At 40.4% G+C, this 21,840-nt stretch overlaps 1 protein-coding gene and 1 long non-coding RNA gene across 9 annotated transcripts in view; one reads left to right on the top strand and one right to left on the bottom strand.

Moving 5' to 3' along the window:
* Nucleotides 1–21,840, bottom strand: part of CACNB2 (calcium voltage-gated channel auxiliary subunit beta 2) — a 269,194-nt gene that overhangs the window by 117,276 nt on the left and 130,078 nt on the right. Inside the window, exon 1 of one of the 7 annotated variants that reach the window (XM_069776434.1) lies at nucleotides 17,511–17,810. The exons of 5 other annotated variants lie outside the window; for them this stretch is intronic. In XM_069776434.1, the coding sequence (XP_069632535.1) occupies nucleotides 17,511–17,561 (51 nt within the window). In that variant the 5' untranslated portion in view covers nucleotides 17,562–17,810. Of the gene's footprint in view, nucleotides 1–3,357; nucleotides 3,494–17,510; nucleotides 17,811–21,840 lie in introns of those variants that run through there. One more of the 7 variants, XM_069776444.1, reaches the window with a different exon arrangement.
* Nucleotides 11,510–21,840, top strand: part of LOC138683832 (uncharacterized) — a 42,455-nt gene continuing 32,124 nt past the window's right edge. For both annotated transcript variants that reach the window (XR_011323281.1, XR_011323284.1), the window contains exons 1-2: nucleotides 11,510–11,731; nucleotides 17,804–18,070. This is a non-coding gene — a long non-coding RNA (uncharacterized lncRNA). The remainder of the gene's footprint in view (nucleotides 11,732–17,803; nucleotides 18,071–21,840) is intronic.

The raw sequence follows: 21,840 nt of genomic DNA, 5'->3' as shown, positions 1-21,840 counted from the left end.
CCAACATTTCTACCAGGAAAGACTGCCAGGAGAGGAGGGAGGAGAGATGAAACGCCAAGGTGTCCCATGCCTGGTCAGAGAGGAGTCGGTGCTGTCAGCCATCGCCCACATGTCTACACCCCGGGTTCCCTGGAAAGGGGCAGTGGTGGGACGTGGCTGGAGATGCCCAGTGCCCACAGCCTAGGCAAGCCCACCTGAGGGAGCAAGAGCAGCACCTCTGCAGCTATGGGAAATGCTCTGCTGGGCCAAGCGTAGCCTGGGGGCAAAGAAGAGCCAGCCAGGCCTCCCAAACATGCGAGCACTACGCCTGATTTCCATCATCCTTTACACAGCAACTCAAAAGGCTGTTGGGAGTAAGTTTTAGATGCTTTTGCTTTGGGAGGTTAATGCAGAGTACGAGTTACCAGGTAGCTGTGAAAAGGAGCTCCCACTTTCTGCTTCATTTTTGATGAACTATTCCAATTCTGTTGTGTTATCAGAGGTTTACTTTGCAAACAAACAGTAAAATCCCTACGCAAACAAGTTTTAGCCACAAATGAGATTGCATGGCCTGCGGCTTTTTATAGTTTCCTGTATATATGAAATTAAATCACTTACTATAGTCAAACACCTCTTCATTTCCAGGTATATGTCATAAAAAAAAAGCCTCAAAAGAACACAAAAGATACTATCTTTATTCCACTAGTTCTTGAAAGGTTAACAAGCATCTGCCTACAGTGCTAAAATGCAATGTGAAAGACACTCAAAATCCCAAGTCAGAACATTTATGCAAAAAATCATTCAAACATGGGAGGACCACAGCTACATGCTTTTATCAATCATTTCAAAAATACAGCATTTGTCACCATGTCATGAAATGACACTTTTTTTTTTTTTTAATATGAAGTGGTCATTAAACCCCAGCATTGTCTTTTGATAAGTGATCCTTAAGCGATATTATCTTTGTTTACTAGGGTTTATAGGAGATGATATAAAAATTGATTATCGGTGCTGTCAAATATCTAGACTTATTATGCACTCAGAGCAAGGTAATAACACAAGCTTCTTTATATACAGGAACAAAAAGAAAGCAAAAGAGGGCACCACATGCAAAAGCTGGTTGTACCAGCCTGTGGAGTTTCGCTATTAAATTTAACTGAGTTAGAATATCGCCTCAGACGCTCATGTTTCTGCAAATGTGTGTGTGTGCTTGTGTGGACATATATGTGTGCATATGAAATGCACACAATAACCACATAAAGTGTATTTCTCTATTACTCTATTTAAGGGTTGGATTTTTAAAGAGGATTTTATTGAATTCCTCTAAGAGCTGTTTTAATCATGCTATGTTTCATTTTATCAGTAATCTCCTTTCCAGAATAAAATCAAATTTTATATGCATAGCTAGAATGCCTCAAACTAATTTAAAACTGTTTGAAATTAATAGTGAACTTAAAATTAAATTCTGAGACTCTTCACTGGCATTCTTTTCACTCACTTTGTCCTTCAGTGACTCACAAGTAATTGTTTGTGTGAGAACATAAAAGAAATGCCTTTTCCACAGTGCAGAGCATACGGCTTCGTGGACTACAGGTCTGTACAGACAAAAGTTTTACATTGATTTTAGCTTTTAATGAACAATAAAACTGTTATATCAAACAAACAAACAAAAATTAAATGGAAAAAAACCAAAGCCACACAATTCATGGTCGACTTCTTACTTTTTCTATTGATGCTGTTCCACTTAGCTTAATTATATAGCAGAAAAGGCCTGGACTGCGATGTCCCACCTGCCTGGGAAAGGTGTCTTAAACATTAAACTGTTTTCTATGACACAGAATACTTCAATACTTTTTAAAAGTTGAAAGCGCATCAGGAAAAGAGATTGAGAGATACATTAGAGTCCAAAACCCTAACACCATTCTTCAGTCATCTGGGTTATTTTCAAGGTACTTTAAAATTTCAGACCCAAAGCTTCACTCTCTGTATAAACCAGTAAGTAACTACACAGGGTACAATGGAATGTAGAGACTGGGCAAAAATCCATTAAAAGAGATTTGCAACCCTTTACAAATATCTACAAAGATCTAACGGATTAAAAAAAGAAATCAGTCCATTAAAAGCTTTAAAGTTGGAAACTTTCTTTTTCTTGTCAGTTCTTATGAACAAGTAATCAATCCATAGCATAATTACTGCAATGCCATGTTGCTTACTGCTTTGGAGAAACTAAGTTCTTTTCAGTTGCCTTGCTTGGTTTGTGAAAGTTTGTGCGACTCGCACACACAAATGAGTTCAATGTGCAGACAGCTGCATTTAAATTATTTTCCTCAACAACTTCTTCTACGTTTCCTGCATCTCAAAAACATAGCTGGTTAGAATTAAAAAAAAAAGAGGAAAAAATCTAAAATAACTAAATTAATTCCTTGAAATGTGTTGTAGAACGCAGACTGCCATAAAAGGCGCTTTCATACTTCAAAGAGGAACTTCAATAATCAAAACAAAACATTTGCAATTGCCAGTTACATGCAAAGAATGTGCCACTTTTTAACATGTGAAATTTATTTTGATGTCCTATAGTAGAGTTCATACACATTCTCCGGTCTCGTTACTTTTCCCCAAAGCTCCTCAGGTCTTTACTTGGTCACGAGTGCTGCGTGGGTGGAAGAATCCATCCATTTTGCTTACAACGTAGCACTTGAGCCTCAGGCTGCAAAATTGCAAACTTTTATGTCAGCTACCAATGCCACGCAACAGCGCGGAGTTGTCCGCGGTTTTCTTCTTGTCTTCTCTTACATCATCGACTTATTTCAGATGTCGTTTTACACAAATATTGAAGTAAAGAGTGTCAGATGTTAATGTGGGTGTGTTTGTTGTTTTTTTTTAAGCTAGCTCTTTGGATGGACGCTACATTACACTACAATGACATGCTTTGAACTGTACAAAAGAAATGGTTTGGCAATGTCCCCACAAACATAAAATTAAGGGCAGTTCTGTAAGCTACTTGCAGTCTATCTACGTTACGAAGTACGAGACAAATTCTGAATTATTTGGAAGCATGGTTTTGCTTAACCCGAGGGCTGAACTGTCTCAAAAATAATCAGTATTTGAATATTTTCAATATCACCACAATGCGATAAACAGGACAAGGAAAGTAAATTCAGTTTTACCTAGCTAACAGAATCTCACTACTTGAAGAACTTGCAGAAATACTTCGGGTTTTTAAAAGCAATCGAACTGGCGAGTACTAAAGTTCAGCTACAGAGAGCACAGCACTGACCGAAATTCAAAGCTGCCCAATAAACTCAGAGACAGGAAACACTAGAAGTAAATAATAATTTAGAAAAAACCCAAACACCAACCCTTAAGTTTCCATCTTACCACTTCGTAATCCTCACTGCCAAAAAGGTACATCGCTGCACCTTGGCAGCCTGACACGAGACGTCCAGCGCGCCCCGCACGCCTAGAGCAAGACCTTCGACTGCATCTTCAACTTCTGCCTCTCGGGCGGGCGGGCGGGCAGGCAGGCAGGCTCCGCAGCCGCGACGATCGAGTCCCAGCGCTCGTTTCCCACGCTCAGCCTGCTCGCTCCAAGTACCGCTCCCGGCCACGGGGACGAATCCTCCTGCTGCAGGGGGCCGAGGAACCGACGGTCAGGCGGCCTGCTCCGCAGAGGGAACTGCCCGGACGGGGAGAACGGGCGGCGGCGGCGGGAGCGGAGGCGGCGGGCGGGCGGCGGCGGGCGGGCAGCGGCGGGCTGTCAGCGGCGCGCGGGGCCGGGCGCTCCTTCGGGCTCCGGCGCCGCGTCACAGGGCGCTGGCGCCGCCCTGATTGGCGGCGGCGAGAGGCCGGGTCGGGAAGAAGCGCGCGGCAGCGCGGCCGCCCGCCGGCTGGGCCGACCCGCCGGGGACCCGCCGGGGACCCGCCAGGGACCCGGGCGGCGGCGGAGGGGGGGGGCGTCGCGTCGCGGGGACGTCGCGTTTGGGGGGCGGGAGCGGGCGCTGGGGCGCGCTCCTCGCCGCGGGGCAGGGCGAGCAAGCGCCGGAGGCGGGCGAGGCGCTCGGCCGGGAGCCAGGGCGACTGGGTTAACTTGGGGGAGCTCAGGAACGGGCAGTTCGCAAACGGGGTTACCCGAGCTCCCGAGCTCCTCTCACGGTTCTGCAGAAACCCATGGAGCTACCTCACTCTCTATCTCTACTTAAAAAAAAAAAAAATCAGTCCAGGATAGTTTTCCGTTGCCATGTTTCACTCACTTCAGTGCTCCCTTCCGCTGAATAATCGCAGGCTGCTCTGCGAGCGAAACACACTGCTACTTCATCTCAACAGGGTGGCACTAAGGTAACAGAAAAGTTACGCCCGTGACCTCCGCCGCATGGGACGCGGATCCATGGGACGCGGATCCGGCGGACGATAGCACGCCGTGGCAGAAGAGCCCGAGGCCCTGCCTCGCTCCCCGCCAACTTCCACGTCAGGTAGAGCAGGCGAGAAGGCGTAAAAGCAGCCAAAGAGCAGGATAAAACGCTACAGACTACAAGACTTCGGCGGATAATTCACCAACAGCATTCCCAATCTAATATTAAAATGGGGCTTTAAAAGTCAGTCTCACTAAAGATGGTTTAGGAATACAGCATAGAGTAAGCCAGGCATACAGAAATATTGCCCTCTGGGAAAGGCTGCCCTTCACAACTGGGGAAGAGGCCACCAGTTGGCATCCAGTAACACAAGCCCCATCAAAACGGCTTTAAAACAGCACTAGGAAACCCGTCCCCTCTCTGCCCAGTCTTCTAAATTTCTTATAGTTCATATTGCTGTTAGCACTGTATCCCATAATCAGAACTATACATAAGCTCCAGGAAAAATTACAGAATATGTAATGTTTGAGGGAGGAAATGTGTGGGTGTATGCTTGCCCATCTGTATCTGTAATCATGTTAATATCATATACACAGCATATCATGACAAGATACCATGAACACATATCACACTGAAAACCAGTTTGCGCTACTCAACTTCCTTCTCTTCCAGAGACGAAAGAGGACAAGACCACTTTCCTAACAAAAACACCAAATGAAGCAGTTCAAATACATTGTAAACATCCTCCTTGTTCCTCCCCCTGCCTCGCCCCCCACTTATTTTAAATAGATCTTGTCTTGACTACCTCAGTTTCTTTGCGTGAGTTAGTAGGATATTCTTCTCTCAGTCTGCCTTCTCTGTTGAAACAGACCTTTGGTCCTCTGTTGACTGTATGTGATGTGACTCATGAGTCTGGATTTCTTATGTTCTTGTATGTATTCACAAGCAGAGCTAAAACCAAGCTATATACTCTCCAAAAGAGCAAATTAGAAACCAGAAGACGTTAATTTTACTTCCAATCATATATTTACAAAATAGTCGTGGTTTAATCTGTCAGCCAAACTGGTCACTTCACGTTATATCAACTGCAAATTACCTTTCAAACAAGTAAAAGCATCCAGAAAGTAAATAGAACATGCACCATTCCTGCATGGAGGTTAAATAACAGACATAAGACACTGCTAGTGGAACGTAATAATGACTTGTCCAAGTTGATTGCCACTACTGATGGCTGAATGAGTGTGGCTACATTCACTTACTAGTTTTAATGTAATTGCCTAAGGTTTACTGCACAGTGTTTTTAGTGTGAAACCACACCTGTCAATACTAGGCAAAGCTAGCGTCATCACCCATTATTTCACTTGTCTGATACAGCTCTGACAAGCAACTGAAATTTGGATGGCGTAACTTGATTGCTCCCTTCTTGGATATGGCGCTCTACTAAATTTGGGAAAAAAAAACCAAACAGCAGGAATGTCACAAGTGCTCCTACCATCAAGAATAAGGAAAACATTGCTTTCTATGTGTTAAAAATTATGGTGGGGTTTGGGGGTTGGGGGTTTTTTTGATAGTTTCACTAGCTCCTGTACTTTGGGCATGAATATGAAATCAGGGAGGATTGCAGTTCACATATACTCAACAGAGAGTTAGGGCATTATTCAGACTGTCACCATAACTGACTTACATGTCACAAGTAATTCTCACTACAGACAGCACAAGCAGCCAGAGTCTGGCAGCTTGAACAGTAAATAAGCTGAATTGCTCATTGCTCTCTTGAATTGAAACATCATGACAGGTACCCAAGTCTATCTCAGGGCTCCGCAAAGCAAATTTGTATATAGCTTTTATGGTTCAAGAGTTAAAAGTCTGCAAAAATGCCACCCCTGTTGAAGGTGTTTAAACTTAGCACAGCACTTCTGGATGACCTGTGCTCCACTCCCAGCTAAGTGACAGCCGGTGGGTCTTCTCTGTGCTTCCTTCCCTCAGTGGCTCAGTGTGGCATGGGACTGGCCAGCACAGGGACGACAGTGTCTCGCTGGTGCTGACCCTTGCAGTGAGGTGGTACAGACAAGAATCTTGTGATCCACATAGAAAGAGTGAGCACGGAAGTGGAAATGGGAGAGAGAGAGAAGTAGGTTGGAAAAAGGAGTCTGGCAGTGATGGGACAGGAGAGGTGGTGGGAATGGGAAGGGCAGAAAACCAGACTGCAGAATAAGGAAGGAAGCAGTGTGACTGCATGACCTACAGGGAGGAGATGCTAAAAGCCAGGCCAGAAGACACAAATTAAGATTAGGCAAGCAAAACATTCATGGTAGGCAAGGAACACAATAGGATTTGAAAAGACGTGCACAGGGACAGCTGGCTACCTGACTAGCCTAAAGCTCGGAGGTAATCAGAGAAGAGGGGAATGGTGAGGACCAGGGCAGAGATGCTGAGATGGGATGCCTAGGCCAAGATGGCTGATCAAGCAAATAGGGGCTACTGAAAAACCTGTAGGGTGGAGACTTCAGCAAGACACAAAGTTTAGGATAGCAACGGAACTGGGATAAAGGCAGACACTGTCAAAACCACAGCAATGGCTTTATAAAAAAAAAGGTGGAAACAAAGCTAAGGGTAGAATTGCTCCTTTCCTCCACCGGTACTTTCCAGCAGGACATGTACTTGAAGATGTATGACAGAGAGCTACACAGGTACACAAACGCAACTTGAAGACTAAGCCTTGAGAACCAGCCTTCAGACTAAAGGAGAACAAACTACCTGGAGGCTTGACCATGAGAGTCAAGACTACAGTCTGAAATGATGTGTAGATCACAAGAATAAAAGAAATCACTTCTTTAGCTTTCTACTGCACACAAGTACTTTTAGAGTAGCCCTTGTTCATCTGTAGAATCCAGGATAGCAATAACAATATTAAACATCTGTTAACAGAGGCAAGCAGGTGCAAATGCAGGTGTGTCAATATGTGTGGACTTTGTTTGCTCTGATTGTTTCTGTAAATTTTGTTCCTTTCGTAAAAATCTATTAACGTTTATAATACCTGCTGGGAGGGAGTAAAGAAGACAGAGCCAGATTCTTCTCAGTGGCTCCCAGTGAAAACGCAAGAAGCAATGAGCATAGACTGAAATACAGGAAATTCCATTTAAACATAAGGATTTGTTGTTGGTGGTGATGGGGTTTGTTTTGTTTTGTTTTGTTGTTTTTTTTTATTTTACAGTGAGGGTGACTGATTGCCCAGGGAGGTTGTGGAGTCTCTACCCTTGGAGATATTCAAAAGCCACTGAACATGGTCCTTGGCAACTGGCTCTAGGTGGCCTTGCTCTGAGCAGGTGACTGGATTAGCTCCAGAGGTGCCTTCCTACCTCAACCACTCTGTGAAACTGCAACAAATTCATACCAAAAAAATCTGATTCACATTGATATTTTAGTGATTCCATCTCTCCATTTGAATTTTCAAAGATTAAGCATAATGACTTTTCAAATTATCCAGGAGGATAGCATTTAACTCTGGTATTTAAACTCTGACCCATGCCTTTCAAGCATAGCTATAATTTGTCTACACTATAAATAACTTTGTATATCATATTATTTCAACATAGTGCCTTTTGGAAAACAAACAGAAAAAACTGCTGACATGGTTGTCAAGGTTAATAGACTAAACAGACCTTCATCCATAAACAAGAATCTTTCAACTTGCATCCAACAGTAACAACAATTTTTGCTTCAGGAACTCTAATGGAAAGCAATCGACTCGCTCTTACGTAATTCAGATTCAAATTCAAATCCCAGTGAAGAATGTCAACAGCTTGTAACTCTCTTTTGCACAGCTAGCAACAAGAATTGTCTTTTGTAAACACAAGTGTTTCATTCTTAAGGGAACTTTGGCACTGCTCCTATTTTCATTTTTCATTTACCTGTGGCAAAAAACTCTGAAGAAGTTGTCCCCTTTCACATATGGGACCAAAGAGCAAGAGCCATTTTGCTTTAATTACCTACCATCCAAACTATCCTATCCCTCACCAGCACTAAACAATTACTTAACAGTGTTACTTAAATGGGAAAATGATGATTAGCAAGTAATTTTTCAGTTTTTCCTATGAATTTTAGCTCTCCCATTGATTTTCTGCCATGGTGGTCAGGATAACCATGGGCACCACACTTCCAGCAGCATAAACTGTGGCTTGCTTACACCTCCAGAAGTGTTATTGCCCTGAAAGAGCTACAGGAAGGATCTGAAGCCCAGGCCTTCTTGTTCCTCTGAATATCAGCACATTCTAAAGGACGGGTCTTTTCCAATTCTTCTCATTGCCATTGTTAGTCTCTGAATGCAATATGGTGGTAACCACAGTGTCTTGGCAGTTAAGAACAACCAGGAAGTAAGACTCCGTGTTCTAAGAAACATCCAAGTGTTTTATGAAAATTATAGGACTGTCTCAGCAAGGGAAACTGAAAACAAGTTAACCCAGAAGAGTTAACAGTTTGATCATAGCACCACGCTGCTCCTATACTCTCATGACAGGTAAGTAATCCAGTTTGATTTTCCCAGACTCCTGCTAAACACCCCTATCTGTATGTTGGGGAGAGGGAAAGAGGGGGATGGAGGGGCCAGGATACGATTTGGACCTCCTCCTTCACTTCTTTTGAATGACACCTTACTTTCTTTTTAAAGCAGCCCCCCAAAAATAGCATGTTTTGGGTCAAGTTAAAAGGGTTTTTGTTTATTTGTTTGTTTGTTTTAATTTTCATATCAGCAGAAACGCTGGGCAGCATCCCAGAACATGGTGCAGATTCCAAACCATCAAGATGCTCCACGTTCATCTGCAGCAGACTTTGTATTTCTTTTTCTGAATGTATATGGCTTACATATAGCCATAAAGCAGACTTTGTATTTCTTTTTCTGAATGTATATGGCTTACATATAGCCATAAAGTCAAAGTCCATCTCCTTCCATAAAATTCCATACATCATGTAGGATGTTTGTAATTCTTCTTTACAGATGGTGTACATCTGAAAAAGGCTTGATAAGTAACATTTTATTCTATGAGATTTAATTTAGGTATATAATAAACCAATGTCAACTAATTCAAAATGCAATAATGAAACACTTCCTTGAGATAAATGTCACATCTTAAACCTCAAAAACAAGCTTAAAATGAATGAATAATAAAATAAAATCTGAAAGTATGCCCATGGAACTACTGGAATGCTATTTAAATATTATTTTTAAACACTGAAGCTGCTTATCATTTGCAGATTGTTATTGGTTATTATGGTTACCATTCTCTAACACAATCCAATCTGCCTGCAGTTTTCTATTTCAGGATACAGCAGTGATAACATTAACAGCAGACTAAACTTCTCAACTTGGAAACATACATTAGGGGCACATGCTATCTCCTCCTGCACTGAAAGATAACATGAGTATGTTCTCACAGTGTCACAGAAATAACAAGCTGCCATTCTTCTTGCAGTCAGATGTTAAAACATTTAACCCAACTCACAATGAGTGTCAGGAACATAGCAAAGGTTCGAAACTGTTTGTATTATGGATACATAATACAAATACCTGTTGTATTATGGATCCTCTGCTTCACTCAGATATTGGAGAGATGCTATAAATGCTATAAAGTTGGAAGATCTGCCCACAGGTGATTGTTCCCATGCGTGGGCAAGATTTTTTATTTTTATTTTTGAAATGTAATGGAGAGTCATGGGGAACATTGTCTTCTTGTAGCCTTGCAGCAGTGAAGCACAGAGAATGGGGATACAGGCAGAAAGAACAAGTCAAAGTGCTCAACATGCCATTGCTGGTCTAGGATGCTCACACAAGTCTCCTGCAAATGAAGGTGCAGCCAAACACTTCTGAAACAGCTGTAAATTTTGTCAGAGCTTTAAGTGGTTGGAAAAAAATTTGTCTTCAACAACCACATTTAAAAGAAGTAATACCCTGAAGATTAAAACAGAGATAATGTTCATTTTGCTATATTTATTAATTGCAAGGAGGGAAATTCCTGTCCTTTTGAGCACAAGAACGTCAATAACAGAACCAATCGTCACAGATAACACTAAGATCTTGAAGTAAAATATATAAAACTTACACAACCCTGGAAAAACAGCCTGTGATGGCTATAGTTCCTTAAAAAATGCAGCTTTCCACTGAAAAGTTACTAATTTAACTCTATAATGTCACTGCTACATGCTGCTACACTGACTGCTACATTAAATAAACACTGGGATTTAATCGCAGTGAAAGGCTTGTAACTCTCACACTCAGCACATCTGCTTCTGGGTGTACTGAAATTTTTCAAGTCATAAGCAGCTCGATGATCACCAGATGCTGACCTCCCAGAGCTGGTGACTGAGGAGTAACTTTGGCTTGTAGCTGCATACAGGAGCTACCGCAAACTACTAGAGATATTAACCATCTCTGGCTACGGCCATGTTCTGAAAACTGCTGGAGTTACAGGTTGTCCTCTGGGTACCATCACTGTGCAATTCCCATACTCGGGACATTGACTTATCAACTGATACTTCACAGAGGAGAGGTCCGAGACCTTGATCCTTTAAACTGTTTTGGTTTTTAAAATGAGGTAATAATTCATGTACCAAGTCCAACCATATTTCAAAATCACATTTATAAAAGTGCTTGTAAAACTTGAGCTGTTGTTACCTCCAAATTCTGTTCTCATTTCAGAAACAAAAGTGCATCTGATCAGCAGAGCCACAACAGCAGGCCACAGGAGGCATTTTGGCACACATTGCGTTTGTTTATGCATTTTTGGCAGAAGCCATCATTCCACAATTCCATCAATTTAAGTTATTGATTCTCACAAAATGTTGTGGTTTCTTTGGCCTCATCACTTCTTCAAATCTCAGTTCCCATTTCCCATTCTTCTATGTTTGAAACCTCTAATGTTTGCATTTTTGGCAATCCTAAAAGCTTTATTAATTATGTTTAATTTTTGGTGAAGACTGGCTTGTACAATTTAACAAGCTCCAGCAAAATGAGTTCTGGTGAAATGTGAAAGCTGGAAAACTTGTCTCTGCAGAAAGGACTATGTATCACTTGAGACCCACTTCAGAGCTCAGAATAGGAATTGAGTGGAATTAAGGCAGCACATGTGCTGTTCTAACGGCCTCTCTCACCCATGAGGATGGGTGTCACTCTGGCACTGCAGAAACATACTTCAGTTTAATGAGCAGGGAGCCAGATGCATAACCCTGGCTAATAACTCTCAGTGCATTGTGGTGAACACAGTCAGAAGAACCAGTATGTTAGCTAAGCGGAGTCAATAGTTTGCAATGTAATGGATGAAATACATACAGTAAGTTGTTCCTTACAGAGAACTACTTCAACATGTTACAACGACATTTTCAGAACTGCCCTGATGAGATACGGCATAAAGGTAAAATACTTTTAGTCAATCTTTCTTGTCCACTCAAATTAACAGAATCTTGGTAGCAGGGAGTAAGAACATGAGTACTTAGGGCAGGGTGGAAAGGTCTTCCCTCTCCTATGCTGAAATGATACATGTTTTTTCCTAGTTATATTCTCCTAGGTTGGTGTAAAAATGTGATTTTTCAACTACGTTTTTCTGTTTGGTACATTTTTTCCCTTCCCTTTTGCTACGATTCACAATCAGTGTTCATAAAAAGAATGCTCTGAAGAGCCTGGTTCCCCTGTGCTGACAATACTGAAAGCTCACGCATCAAACCAAAGAGTATACTTCAAAGTGCATTTCTATGTTGGGCGTGCCTTCTCTGTGAGACTGCAAGGCTCTGATAGTCCAAGAAAGGCACTCCAGCATTTTCTACATCCCAGTTAGAGTTTTAAAGGTGAACCTGTTCATGTGATTCAGCAGTCATCCCCCACTACCTTTTTCAGGTTCAAATCCATGATACTAAGGTGAGTTGGGTGCAGATTTCTGAAGTCATTGAGAAACTCCTCTTAAGTACAAAAAATTTACCAGACAATTGATTTACTATGATGAAAAAAGTCAGTAATATAAGAATTCTGATCAAATCTGTAACTGTTGATCGTAATATGGTAGGGACCTATAAAAAGACAGTATTTTGAATTCCAAGGTACAAGAATTTCTCCTTTCCTAAATTCATAAAACTGAACCTAAGTTGTGTATCGTGTTGTGCGTGACACGAATGGAATAATGGATTTACACCAAACCAGCATCAATGCAGAAAGTTGCTTTTAAAATTTAAGAAGGAAATTATTCTCACAAGCAGTTTAGTTCAGACACCATAAGCTTCCCCTAAAATGAAAGACTTCTGCCATTACGACGCTAGTTGCTTTGTTTATGTCTATACGAATTCTAATGAAGCTGGGAGATCCATGTGAAAGCACAGCGATAGAACCCAATCACATTTTCATGTCAGAAAATATTCAGCCAGAAAATATCATGATGTTCTGGAACTCACTGATTTATTTTGAATTTGGCAGAAAGTTATCGAAGTGCTTAATTTGAAAACGACTTTTCTAGCATTCCACCATAGCATAAGCTATTGAAATTATTATATAATTAAGCATTACCCTGTTTCTTACATACCAAAGTGACTCTCTTTCCAAGATGAACTGGAAATATTGCTGAAAAGCAGTATTTTAAAAGTTCAAACATTATTTTTTCCAATGCCTTATATATATTTATTTACTAGTTTCTAGAAAGCAAACACTGAAGAGATTACTCTTTCATATAACACTAGGATTTGCAAATACTTGTTTCATTGTTACCTTATTAAAAGGCAAGAAAGTATGCATATTTTATTATTGTATAATGATAAAGTACATGTGAATGTGACATAAACAGAAACAACCAGAAACTTTCAAATAAAAACCAGTCACTGAATAGTGCTTAAACAAATAAGAAAAATCATACAATCATAGAATAGTTTGGGTTGGAAGGGGCCTTTAAAGGTCATCTAGTCCAACACCCCAGTCAAAAGACTCTTAATAAGAGGGGAGAACGTAAAGCCCAAGCATGTCTGGGTCACACAGATTTTCAAATAAACTCTATCCTGATGAACTGAGTGAACTGAGCTGCTGAACTGGGTACTTACAAGACTGTGCTGAATTGCATAGAAACAATAATACACACTTGACTGAGGACTTCCTCAAACTGAGAAGACACTAAGTTACAACTATTGCAACTGTGAGCCAGTCTTTCTACTGACATCCTTTGATCAGTATGAGCCTACTCAAAGTGAAATTTAACTTTTAAACCTAGAATTGCTAGCAGAGCTTTAAAATGATATTTTTTCTGATACTGATATTCTACCAATACTATTAACTAACAAGCTAATAATTTTTAAGGCATGAATATTCTAAATCGTCAATCTGTCAGCATCCTTTCGACAGCCTCAAAACATTCAGAAAAAAATAGACATTTATATCCACTGAAATACTGCAAAATGCAATGTATCGTTAATGATGAGCTGAAGAAAAACAAGTTGTTTTGTGAACAGCAGAAGTAATGAAGCCTGGATTCCCACACACACCTCCACAATACCTTCAGCTTGCTCTCATTTTCCCTACACACCACATGCTCTGTACCCTTGGTTCCCCTCCCCTCCCCAAACTTCCCTTCCCTTTCCTCCAGTTGCTCGTTGAACAAAAGGCAGCATTTTTTTCAGCTACTCTGGAGTTAAACTCGTGCTTATGGGCTGGCTGGCTGATATCTTTTGGATGCCAGAGGAGCCCAGAGAGTGCCTTGACTCTCACCCACTGGCATGTCAAGCAAATGGCTTTAACAGCTCCGTCCAGCCCCCAAGAAGGTCTGTTATAAGCACTCAGTACTTCTGAGACCTCTGCAAGCCTGATTTAAATTGGCCATTGGATTGAAGTTACTGAGAAGCACAACTAACAGATGGAAAGTGGGATTGCATAAATCTTGTCTTAGGAAATCAACCTAAAAAATCAGAGCTGTTATACAAAGACTGTCCATAAGCTTTAATACTCAGCAGCTTGTTCAAATATAAGATGATGGCATGAGCAGCAATGTAAACATTTAGTCTCTCAGTCAGTATGGAGAATTTTCAAACTATCTTTTTCACAGAACATGGATTCCTGTTATTAAGCAGTTGTAAGTACGATATAAACCACAGGCTTCCATGCAGTGTACCTGCAGCACCAGTAGCGCATAAAAATTTGCAAAGAAATACGGTACTTATAACAAAGGACTTTAGGGATCAGTAATTAAAAAATTCCAAAAAGTCATATGTGCATATGTAATTAGAAAACCTATTCTGAAAATTATAACATCTTCTGTATTTTGGCCCATAGAAAAAAAAAAGAGTTAAAATAAAGCAGCCCAGTAGTATAATAGCCTCCAAAATGGATATCTGAATGCAATGGAAGATTCAAGGCACTTTACCTCCCCTCTTTTTACACCCTTTTTATGCTGCACTTCCACACTCTCCATCCTGGGAAGCAAATAGTAGAATTCACCCTTTCAAGTTTATGAATTCCTAGGCTCGTTCACTGCAAGTTGAAAACTAAATAAAAAATATAGCAGCAGCAATTATATATTCCACTGTTGCTAAAAACATAAATTCAGGAAAATCTGGGTAAATTGGTAAAAGGCAGGATGTCACTTCTGTGCGTAGTGGGTGAGGTAAGGACAAAATTAAAGCCTTAGGAGACCATAAGGAATTACTGTGCCTAATGTGTTTACACTTTCTGGCAGTTACCAAAGTTTCCATATTGAAGAATTTCTATGTCACAAGGACTGTGTTGGTGGTGAAAATGTGTCAGTGGTTATGCAATAAGTATTATTTTATTTCATCCTACTGTGACATTTTAATTGACTTGAATGCTTCAGGGGTCAACTTGTTACAAGGAACATCCTGAAATCTGGCAATTCAGAAAAAAGTACCCATTAAAGAGTTATCTGAATTTCTGTTCAATTATGCAATTTGTATCTACTTTGGATGCAACAACTGTCATTAACAGACTATCATCAATAGTCAATTTACTTAATTATACATGCCAAGAAATATGAAGAGAAAGTTCTCAAGCTATATCTCTCTTTTAATCTTCCCAGTCTTCCCATTACTTCCCCCTCAGCTATTTAAACAATTCCTTTTTCAATTAGATAAATGTTTGAGGACTAGTATCGCTAAAAACAAGCTCATTTGCAAGCACAGGTTCCTGTAAAATGCTTCTGAACAAGAAATGACTACAGCCAAATTCACATTAGCAAAGCTAAACGGTCTTCTTCCTCTCATGACACATCTAGAAACTAGGATAGAAACTAAGGAGCAGGAAAATGGTCATCAACCATCACTTTAAAAAAAGAGGTTGACCAAATGTTCAGAAATCTACCTAACCTACAGGGCTGAATCCCTTCAGCCAAATTTTATTCCTTTCTGCCTGTGTTCCACTTCTCCTGTCCTGCTTTGTTGCTGCTCCTCAGTTCACAAGGGCTGTACATCCCACAGCACCGCTCCTTGTGATCCCCTTACCCTGTCAAACAGTAACTTCTTCCTCTGTCCACCAGGACTTCTATGACTATGCCAGATAGAGTTTGGACTTCTTCATGGTGTGATATGAGGGAAAAGCTTCATTTTAGCCTACAGCCCAGGTAAATCAAACTCACCTTCCCCTTGATGACATTATTTGATGACTAGTAGACAGAAAGATGAAAATGTTGCATGGAAACGTGGACATTATTTGTGCTAAGTTCTAACATCAGGTAGCTTCTCTTTAGGAAAACAATATTTTCCAATTCTTTTTTTTTTTCTTCATTTTACATCCTTTTCCCATGATAAAAGTTATTCTCCAATTTTTTTCCATTTATAATTCTGTTGAGATTGTCAGAGAACCCCAAAACACGTTAATTCATCAGAAGTCTTAAGAACTGCTTGGAAAAGATATATATTAAAACTTAAACACTTAAGCTTTTAACTGTACTAATTACATAAAGAAAGGCTAAAGGCAGCTATAGCTACAGTTGGACTCGATGATGTTAAGGGTCTTTTCCAACCTAAATGAGTCTGTGATTCTACTAGTAGCTGATTTCTGCTGTTTTGAACATCCATGCTGAAAACAAGTCCAGTGGAGATGTATATGGCAGTTGTATTCCTTCCTACTTCAGGGCACACTTCCTAAAATTAGACCCATTGTTGCACTATTCCCCCCATGAACATATGAGCACGTTGTAATTTGAGTAAAGAGAAGTTGTCCGTAAGAGGAGGATAGAATGGATGTTAGCAATAACTACTCAGCTTCCTGTGCGCAGATCCCTAAATAATCCAGGAATAGGAATGATCCAAATCTGATTTCCTTCTAGAAGAAAGATGTGGAGCAGCTGTTACACAAGACGCTGTCCCTGGATTTTCTCAGAATAACTCTGGAAAGCTACTGGCATGCCTATGGTACGCTTCTTTCACTGCAACTATACTCAAATCTCTCATAAAAGTTATAGAAAGCAGCAAGTTTAAGCCAAACATTTGGCTTAAGTTTATGCCTATGTTACTTTCATTATTTTAATCTCCGTTCTTTGTTTTCTACAGTGTAAAAAAGAAAACAAAGCACGTCTAATTATAACTTTTTAAAAAATATTTGTCATCTATTTATCTTTTATTTCACAAGCACAGCTGTAGTGGGATATCTGCTACTGTAAGTCCCTGGCCCCAGGATACCCGCACCTGGCCTAATGCTGCCAAACCAAAACTCATGAGCATGTTACAACCTCACCCAAATCAAAAATAATACAGTGTAACATTTGTGTCTGTAAAGAGAATGTACTTCAAACTACTGCCAGCAGAGAGTCCCATTGCCCTCCTATTGAGGAGAAACCAATTTAGCACAGTCTCCCAAAACACGGAACAAACAGCCATCTACTTCTTTTTAACTATTTTAGCAGGGTTATAGACAAAAGCGCTCTCAGCAACAGCCACCTGTGAATGCTTTCCCTTCCCCTCAACTCTACTTTTTGCAGTTTTTCAATGTGATAGCAAGTTAGCATGTTTTAAAAAAGCAAGCTCAAAAGTATAATTTGGACTTCCACGAAAAGGCTGGCACATTTTTCCAACAACATTCGAGCTTGGCTAGATGAGAGCGAAGTGAAACAGTTTAACTGTAATTAAGTTAACTCGCAAGCCAGCCTGTACATTGCATTGTAAAATTAAAGGGCTCCCGAGCATCTGGCCTGCACTCCTTCGACATATGCTTACCCCAGGAGTAATGTGCTTAGTTTGAGGAGACATCAGGCGTCTGTCAAGCATGTCAGCCTTGCCCCAAGCAGGCCAGCTCTTCCAGCAGCAGCAACGCTTCTCACAGGAGCAAAACCTCCGACGCAAAGCAGTGCACCAGCGAAAACTTCAGCAAATCAGCCTGCGTTAACCATTATTCGAGTTCCTTGTCCGTCCAAGGCCTGGTTTGAAGTGCCCAGCTTTTGTTTATATGGAGCGATACTGTTTGCTGGCGATTTCTCTCAGCTGTTGATCTGATTCAGTCCCTATGTTAGGTTACAGCTCAGCAGAGAACCCGTCACCATCAATTAATTACCAAGGAGGAGTGGGAGGGCTCCACGGTCCCGGTGACGTCAGCCACTTTAGGAACGAAGCCTGCACACTTGCTGGAGTAACATAACATTTTATTAATGTCAGCTGCATGCCTTGCAGCACACATGGCCTCCTGTCAACAGACAACAACTGGCTATGCACCCAGAAGCACATCATGGAGAAGTATCTGGACACAAACACTGGATAACTGGGCTTCTTGATGTTTGTAGGTATGGATTTTTTTTTCTTTATTTATCCCCCTCCTGAACAGGGATTATAGGCACTGGTATTTCAAGATGGAAATCTCACCTGTAAAAGGGAAATTACACTTGACCATAATTAAGGTAGAATATATATTATGATAGAAGATACATTCAAATGAACCTTAATCATGGTTCTTTATAAAAATTATCATCCTAAAAATAACCTCATTAGACGCATCAGCATGGGAGTACTTCCATATGTTAGCCGGTCCACTGAAATCATCAGGGAAACTCACTTGCATAATATCATTGACCCTAATGAGTTTAAGAGTTTGCAAGATTAGGGTCAACCAGCTTAAAGTAAGAGTATAGGTTAAATGTAAATAAAAAGAATGAAGGATACATGTCTGTATTGGTCAGAGGCTTCTGGAAGTGTAGTAAAGAGGAGTAAGGAGCGGGCAGCAACAGGTAGGGAATGGTATGAACAGAGAAAGAGCTGCAGAGAAGCAACTTTCTGCTCCTGCTACCAGAGAGATAATAAATGATGAGGCAGTGACGCCTGAGAGTAGCAACAAGCACAAACATTTTTCTGGGGGGCTCCAGCTATTCAGTGAGCTAGGCAATCTTCTCCTCTACTTACACCTCGAGACTGGTCTTTAATAGGCATGCTAGACAAGCAAAGCCATAAAGTCAAAACTCTGGTCTATAAGAGCTGAAAACTGTGCCTATTTCCAAAGGCCCAAACTTTTGATACTGACTTTGTAAGCAGACTCTGTAAAGTCGACAGTAGTTGGAAAGGGAAGGACAGACCCCACCTACATGTCTTACAATAAGAATCAAAACAAATTTTTTTTCTTTTTTAAATGACGACTTCAGACTGGCTTCCATTTATATTAACTGGTTTCTACACATATTTTCACACAGCCACTTGTAAGATGTACCAAGGTCAATATAAAGTTATCCTCTTCCCTCCCCCCATCACTCAAAATGTGATTTCTTATTTGTATTAGCTGCATACCATATTGTTAACAATTCTAACTCACTGAAACTAGAAGTGACTTTTGGTTGATACATGATCAGGTGGTTGTGGGGTTTTTTTGCAAGGGGAGTCTGGGAATGCGGGATTGTTAAAATTTTACCAGTGTTTCAGAAACCAGTAATCATGTTAGATCCAGTTCAGGTGCCAAAATAGAATTTAAAAAGTAGAAACCTTGCATAAGTTTTTGATGATAGCCAAATATTTACTTCTCATGAAATAGATATTTGTATTTACCTGAAATAGATTCAGCAAAGAAAAATACACAGAACATTGACAAGCTCTTGTAAAATTTATTTTGACTTCCATAAGGCACTTCTAGGATGCATTATTAAACTGGAAATGTTGAAACAACTACTGTTTTCAGAGGAAGCAAACTTCAGTGAATACAATTTTAGAAGGCTGTGAGAAGTATAGCAATTTCTGATGCAATACTGTATTAATAATGTTTTGGGGTTTTTTACAGTGCAATTACTGAGCTAGCTTTTTGGCAAAATTATTATCCTTAAAAAGTTTAACACATGCTGTGGGACACAAATACCTTGGGGCAAATCAGCACTACTCTGAAGAATACACAATCACAGTCCCAGCTGGAATATCGCAATTAGGACAGGGCAGCTCTGAATCCAGAGGCTTATTTTCTGCCCTTCAGCAGATTTTACAGAATACTGAAACTAAGCTTGCAAGACCAGGCTGTCATCATGGCAAATTTTGGCATCACAATATTGAAAGAAAAGAACTTTGTACTAGAAAACACAGTCATAATATGATTTAAACCAGAGAAACTGCAACAGAGAAATTCCCTGGTACCAATCATAAAGTTTCAAAACCTCCCTAGGTCTTCTAGCCATAGAATACAAACCACTTTTTCTTTTTTTTTTTTTTTTTCTTAACTTCTGAGTAGCAGACAGTCACAGAACTAGTGTGTAGTAAATGCTGGATTGCTTCTGCCCTTTTTTACCCAAGAGGGTGAATTGTCACCTAAGAAGTACCAGGTCTGTTAAAAGTTGCGTGCTGTGTGTAACCTGACAAATTAATCAAGGTGCCTTAGAACAAAAGTGAGTGACCTTCAGCCACTCACAGAAAAATATAAGGTCTTTTAATTGTCAAGAGAACATGAACACAATTCATCCAGTGATCACTATTTTCATTCATTCTTTAATCTTGTATAGCACTAATGGAGAAGTAGCTTTAATGTTAAATATTAATATTCTGTATTTACACAGTGTTTTCATCAGAAGTCTCAATCAATTTTGAACATAACCTTATGAAATTTTACTATGTTTGGACTATAAATGCCATTAAGCACACAGGAGAATAGAAGCACTGATTGACTACTCATTCTCAGTGACATACTAATAGAAGCTTGCTTGTGAATGTTTAAGGTTTTTTTGGTTTGGTTTTTTAGTTTAGCAAATCAAGGTATCTGGACTCTGCCTCTTTTCATCCCAAACTGAAAATGAATGTCTGTCTAAAAAAGTTCTTCTTGACAAACCAGATCATAAATGAGTTGTTAGAGATCACAACAGTCAATATCTCAGAAATAATAAAAGCTTAGACATATGAGTAATTTTTCTCATCACCAAGTTATTGTGCATCAGCTGATCCATATGTGGACATGTGGGCACTCTTAGCATATGGCAAACAAATTAAGGCAATTTATTGTAATTCTGCCTCATTATGGATTATGTTATCTGGCATTTGCTGATGGATAAATGCATGAACTTGTAATGCTCGGCAACTTGTCAATCCACATGTCTAAATCAAACATATAGACATATATATATATACACACACAGAGGACGATCCTTCTGTTTCTCATTTCCTTCCCATTTTAAAGGCAGGTACTGCATTTGTTTTTCTTCAGTTACCTGAGACATCAAATTTACTTCTATTCAGTCATCGGGTACCTCACCAATCTTGCACAGCTTCTCAAAAGATAACTTCATGTTTCTGAGATTCCTCAGCCAACTCTTTAGGTATCCTAGTATCCCATACAAAGACTTCAGGTTGAGTTAAGTATGGTCCAAGCTGTTCCCTTTCCCTATTTGAAGGTGAGTATTTATCCCTTTGCCATTCAAATAAGTTACGTATATTACCAGCTCTTCTTACCTGGCAAGAGTCAACTTTAGAAGACTTTCCTTTCCCCTTTGAGAAGACCCAAAGTCTTCCCAAAAGACATCAGGGTATAAAAATCACTCATTTATTTAATATGACAAGACAGCAGAACTCTGTATATGCCTACGCAAAGTTGATAGATATGAATTTTGACATCTACAAAATTTTTGTTGAAAAGACAGATGATAAATCAGTCAAAGCTCACACAGTCAACAATTCAGTAGCAAACAGACCCAAACTCAGATTTCCTAAATTGCTGCAACAGCCTTTCCACAGAAAACACTCAAAACCACCCTGTCAGCAGGAGACCGCTCAGTTCCCTTGTTCATGTCAAAGCTCATGAAGGTTTCTCAGGTTCATCATTCTCTCCCAGAGCTTTACCAAAGGGCCAGTCTGCTTGGTGTCTTGCACACTAACTGAAGAGGGCTGCTCATGCAGCAGAGTCCCAGGTGAGATGCTGAGAGAGTGGCTGGTTGATACTTCTAGCAGAAGACAGTAACCTAGCCGCTCACCCAGCATGGTGGGAGCTGAGCTGTAGGATAGACGGCTGCTTCCCAAGTACACTCTGCCCAATTTGAGTAAGGGACATGAACAGGGTCTCCCACCACCAAGGAAAAGTTTCTTCAGTACCAGATATAAAATT

Source organism: Haliaeetus albicilla, chromosome 2, assembly GCF_947461875.1.
Source record: "Haliaeetus albicilla chromosome 2, bHalAlb1.1, whole genome shotgun sequence".
Lineage (NCBI taxonomy): Eukaryota > Metazoa > Chordata > Aves > Accipitriformes > Accipitridae > Haliaeetus > Haliaeetus albicilla.
The sequence above is the reverse complement of the archived record's forward strand: the minus strand, read 5'-3'. Positions and strand labels throughout refer to the sequence as shown.